This window comes from Geospiza fortis, unplaced genomic scaffold (genome assembly GCF_000277835.1).
Source record: "Geospiza fortis unplaced genomic scaffold, GeoFor_1.0 scaffold27, whole genome shotgun sequence".
Classification (NCBI taxonomy): Eukaryota; Metazoa; Chordata; class Aves; order Passeriformes; family Thraupidae; genus Geospiza; species Geospiza fortis.
This window is the reverse complement of record NW_005054329.1, coordinates 3,153,402-3,158,994: the sequence shown is the minus strand read 5'-3', so window position 1 is coordinate 3,158,994 and position 5,593 is coordinate 3,153,402. Positions and strand designations below refer to the sequence as shown.

The 5,593-nt window shown below is 51.9% G+C and overlaps 1 protein-coding gene across 1 annotated transcript in view; it reads left to right on the top strand.

The window, feature by feature from the left end:
- RXRA (retinoid X receptor alpha) overlaps positions 1-5,593 on the top strand; it is a 35,628-nt gene that overhangs the window by 26,947 nt on the left and 3,088 nt on the right. Inside the window, exons 7-8 of the mRNA XM_005421256.2 lie at positions 962-1,053; positions 2,574-2,679. Coding sequence (XP_005421313.1) covers positions 962-1,053; positions 2,574-2,679 — 198 coding nt within the window. The remainder of the gene's footprint in view (positions 1-961; positions 1,054-2,573; positions 2,680-5,593) is intronic.

Below are 5,593 nucleotides of genomic sequence, written 5' to 3'. Positions count from 1 at the left end.
GGAGGGGTCTGAGGAGCCTGGGATGAGGGGGTCCATCCCATGGAAACACAAGGAGAAAACCCCTCCTTGAAACCTACAAAACACCCAATGGCCCCAAACACAGAGGGGGCTGCCCAGTGCAAATCAAAGCCCCTTTCATGGGGTCCAGATGCCTTCTAATGTTACAAGGAGGCCACTCCTTTGTTCCTTTTCATCTTTAATTGGACCAAGATGTGATTTTATTTGCACAATGAGAAGGCCCCAGCGATACTCAGCAGGTTCCACAGGCGTGTCCCCAGGGCTCTTTAATCTCAGGCTTTGGGAAAGTGTTTTAAAGCCAGGCTTGCAGGGTGTTTGACCCACAGTGTGACTCCAGACGCTGCTGAAATGCTGATTTCTCTCCCTGAGACTCATCTTGAGTTGAAACCAAATCACCTTTGCTGCTCTGCTCTGTGAGGAAATTGTTCTTCAGACCTGGGTGACATCATTTGTTCCTGTGAGGTCATAAGTGCAAGATCAGGACTTTGCTGCAGGATCTAACATGAAAAACTGGGCAATCAGTGGAAAATATTTCAAGACCGACACCTTCAGTAAGAGCAAAGGGAGCAATAAAAATTACCGGCAGAGGAAATTACTTTTAGGTACCTGTTGGGGTGGGTTTTTATTGTTATTTTTTATTTTTAGGCAGCTTTCTCAGGTGCCAGAGTCTCTCAGTGAATGGATGAAGGCGGTTTTTATGGTCCCTGTTGTATCTCACAGGAACTATTGATGTTCCTAATGAGCTATTTTTGATGGAGGAGGAAAATGAGGCCACATCCTCAGCTGGTACAGGCCAGCACCATCCTCAACTTCGTTAAACGTGACCGGAGCTTCTCGCTCCAGCTCTGACACCTGGGGCTTTTCATTCCCTTTTTTTTTTTTAATTTTTTTTTTTTTTTTTTTTATTTCATGCTGACTCTGTGCTTTCTCTGTCCTTTTGCAGAGTACTGACAGAACTGGTGTCCAAAATGAGGGACATGCTGATGGACAAGACAGAGCTGGGCTGCCTGCGAGCCATCGTCCTCTTCAACCCCGGTACGTGCCTGGCTCTGCTCTCCTGGCCCCTCTTGGCTGCTCTCCGGTCCTTTTGGCTCCTTTTTTTCCCTCAAAAAGCCCTGTTGGAAATAGCAGAGGGCTCTAGGGCAGGAAGAGAGGCAGGGGGAAAGTTGGTTTGTTTGGGAAAGGCCTTTAAAGCTCTTCTTTTCCCAAACCCCCTGCCATGGGCAGGGACACCTTCCACTGTCCCAGGTGGATCCAGACCCTGTCCAATCTGGCCTTGGACACTTCCAGGGATGGGGCATCCATCTGAGCACCCTGTGCAGGGCCTCCCACCTTCCCAGGGAAGGATTTCTTCCCAAAATCCAACCTAAGGCTACTCTTTTTCAGTTTACAGCCATTGCCCCTTGTCTGGTCAGCTCTCCCCCTTTTAGAGTGACTGTGGAAAGAAAGTTCAGGTGCTTGAGGGAATTGTCCCTGAATTGGAACAAAGAGGAATCTAGATGTTGTTGAAGAGAAAAATGTGGATTAGAGCAACACCAGAGCATGGAAATAATTGTCTCTGCTTCCCAACCTCATCATCTAAGGACTTTTATTACCTGCATTTCTGGAAAAGCCCTTTGCAGACCTGGAGAGGCAGAAAGACATGAGATGTGCTCATAAAGTACACAAAACCTTCCATGTTTGACCACAGTTTCACAGACTCTGGGAGGGTTGCGCTGCTCCCTTTTCCCTCTCAACCCCAGCTGTCCAAGGGATGAGGAAGGTTCAGTGCCAGGGTTTTTGTCCAGCATTCCAGGGAACAAATCCAGGAGCCAGCCTGCACATACCTGCACAGCTCTCTGGGGGGATCTCTGGATTTCAGAGTGGATCAGAGCAGAACCAGATGGCAGCCAAGGACAAATCTCTCCATCCACCACCACCCCTGCCCTCCCTGAGCACAGTTTGTGCCCAAGCACAGCTCCTTGCCTGGATTTTCCCACCACAGCCAGGCCATGCTGTTCCAGCAGGGTTTATTACAATTTCTTGGGTTTGTTTTTCTTCTTGACCAGTTTGGTTGTTGTTTTTTTTTTTTTAGTCCCCCCCTCCTTGTAATCAGCAGTACTTTATTGTCTGTAATTTGGGATTAGCCATTTATGGTCAAAGAAGGGGAATCTGGAGAGGTTCCCGTGGCACATGTGCTTGGGGATATCGATTTCTGCACTGTCCCTTTCACCCTGCTAAAAACAGATCCTCACTGTGCCCTGTCCTGGGGCTGTGCCAGAGCAGGGGCTTCTCCTTCAGCCCCACCAGCCCAGGCCTGGAGGGGGAATTAAACCCTTTCAAATGAGGGTCTGAGACCACTGGAATGAGCCAAAACATTTGGGGCTGGGCTATGAGGTGAGGAAAAAATCTGTAATTGCGGGGTAAACCTCTGAGTGCTCCCCAAATCCCTGGAGCTCAGAGCTTGCAGCCACACTTTGGTGGGGCTGGAAGAGATGGAGAGACTGCAGAGAGAAGTTCCTGCCTGCCTGGGAAGCCTGGAGGTGTTTGCCTGATGGTTTTGTGTTGCCTTTCAGACTCCAAGGGGCTGTCGAACCCGGCGGAGGTGGAGGCGCTGCGGGAGAAGGTGTACGCGTCGCTAGAGGCTTACTGCAAACACAAATACCCCGACCAGCCCGGCAGGTGAGCTCCCTGTGCCCCTCCTCCTGCGCCCTGTCCCCCTGCAAACCCCCTGCAATGGCTGCTGCAGCTCCCAGGGTCCCCTCTCTGCCCTGGGCTCTCTGTTCCCAGTGATTCTCTATGGATAAATCCCTCATTTCTATCCGCTCCAGCTCTGAGCATCCCTAAAAAACCTCCCCTGTGCAGTGCACAGAGCTCTTTATTCCCCTGCCAGGAAATCCAGCAAGGTGGGCAGACCTGAGGAGCCCCAGCTCCCGCAGCCCCAGCAGTGGGATGAGCACATGTGGGAAGGGGGGTATCATTTCCCTTTTGGAAACCACGGCCAGCGAAACCGCAGCAAAAATAGGACTCACATGGAGTTAATTTTCGGTGGCAGATGAGCATCATTGCTGGGAAGTGAAAGCCTCAATTGATGCTCTTTTTCTCCCCTCCCTGCCTCCCCCAATCCAGCTGGGAATGGGAGGGGGAATTAGGAATGTGTTCCTGGACGGCTCCGGAGCTGAGTGGGCGCATTTTCCCAGCTACAGCCTGGAGCTGGCAACTGCCAGTTCAGCTCCTGACAGCTTCTTGAGAAACCAAGCAAAGCACTGGAAGCTGCTACTGGTGCATGAATGGTGGGGGAAAACAGCCCAGGCAACTGGGATTTGCATCTCACCTGCATTCCTGGCCTTGTGTGGATGGTGCAATGAAAAGGGTGCTTTCACAGCAGCGAGTGCAGCGGGCAGAGCGTGCCCTCAGAAGTGATGCTGGGTTTGGTTTTTCCCCCACTGTGGGTCCCAGAGTGCTGGCAGATGAAGAAAGGTGTGTTGTGCAGGGGTTTCTGGGATGTTGCTGGTTGGTTTGAGGCAGGCAGAGTGAGGATGAGGGTGCCATGAGGAGTGTTTGGTTTGTGCTGAGCGGGGGGTTGAGGGATGAGCACAGGGCACGGAGCAGGGCTGGTACCTTTCCTCTTCCAGAAAGCTTTATTAAACTGCATTTCTGGAGCCAATCCAGAGCCAGACCCTGGACTCTGGATTGCAGAAGAGCTGTTCCTGGCACCAGGAGAGCTGCCTTGGGCATCATGGCCAGCAGCTCTTCTGGATGATTCCCTCTTGCTTTGCACACTGTGCAGGATCTGCAGCCTGGCACACACAGAGGGTGGCACAGGGACAGCACCAGTCCACAGCAGCTCCCTAGAGCTCTGCCTCAGTGCTCAGTGGTGTTTGAGGGAGTGTTTGAAGCCCAGAAGCTGCACCAGGGACTCTGCAATTTGATCTCTCACTGGCTTTGTGTGACCTTGGGCTGGGAACCTTCTTGTGTGATGCTCACACCCATCCTTGGTGAGCTGAGAGGTTCTGTGTGCTCAGGGATGTCCTGGGAGGTGTGCCTGGGCCCTGCTGCCCCCCCTGCATCCCTCAGAGCTGCAGGGCAGTGGTGGCACCATCCCAGGTGCCTCAGGAGGGTGAACCCCTGGGCTGGGAGGCTGGCGTTGCACAAGAGCTCCCCAAAGTTCTCCCAAACTCTGGGCATCCTGCTGGCCCCGTGGCACAACGTGCTCACCAGCTGGGGCTGCAGACAAGTTCTCCCTGTGGTTGAGCCACCCCTGCTCCGTGCTGTGGGATTTCTGGAATTCCCACCTTTTCAGGTGCCCCAAATCCCCATCCAGCAGCAGCTTGGGAGCGCCCTGGAAACACCAAAAGGGAATTTTTCTGCACAGAGAGGCACTCCCAGGAAAAACCCAACCCTGCTCCCCCTCTGCAGCTCCTGCTGCTCCACAGGGAGGGCTGGGTGCCTACGTGACACCCAGCAGCCTCAGGGAATCAGGAATCAGGGCTCTTTTCTCCCCTCCCAGCCCTGGCACGTTGTGCTCTGGGCTGGTTATCTCACAGTTAAACATATCCGAGGGCTGGAGCCATCATCTGGTTTGGTTTAAAGTGAAACTTCCTGAATGGGATGGTAGGACTGATTTGTTTTTCCTGGCTCTGCTCCCACTGTTCTCGCCAGCTCAGCAGAAAAAAAAAAAAAAAATTAAAAAAAAAATAGGGAGAGGGGTTTGTGCATGCATGTAGAATATCTGTGTGCTTGTGCATGTCTCTGTGTGTGTTTTCTGCAAGGTCCCATTCTCCCTGTGCTGCTGTTCAAGCCCTGACTTTGCAGCAGGAAAAGCAGATGACCCTGCTGTGGCCATTCAAGGGCTTTTTCCCTGGGCTGGGAGCACTCACACAAGGAGGTGACATCCTGTGGCACCTGGGCTGCTCCGAGGCACTCTTGCAGGAGCTGGTGGCTTTCTCCTGGCTCCACAGCTTGGTGTCACCCTCTGAGCCCAGCAGCCAGCAGCTTTTCCCTGGTGAGGATGGCTGTGGATGGCTCACTGCCATGCTGGCTGGGTCCTGCAGAGCTGCCAGCTCTCCCCAGCCCTGCTGTGACCTGAAACCATCTGCTGCAGGCAGGGCAGGCTGTGGGGAAAGGGTTTTTGTTTGCCCTCCTCAGAGCCCTGGGATGCTTACAGAAGGTTTAACAAGATACTAATGAAAAACCCATGACTCTGTCCTCAGAGTCCGACGCCGTGATTGGTCATTAAGTCAAAATAGTTCATATAAAACCAATAAAACAATGACCAGCTGGTAAGCAATGTCCAAAACAACAAAACACAAAAGAAGCAAACGAAATAATACTGTTTTCCTTTTTCTCTGAGGCTTCTCAGCTTCCCAAGAGAAGAAATCCTGGCGAAGGGATTTTTTCCAAAAAATATTAACAGTGACAGGGCTGCACCTGGGGATGTGTTGGGAAGGATGAAAGTTTGACAAGAGTCTCACAGATATGTATGTTTAGCAGGAAGATTTTTGAATGTAGAATCTGAAGAAGGAGTAGAGATGGAAGCAAGTTTTGATATAGAAGATAAGAATTGCTGAGCCAGTCTCACTGGATAACCAAGGAG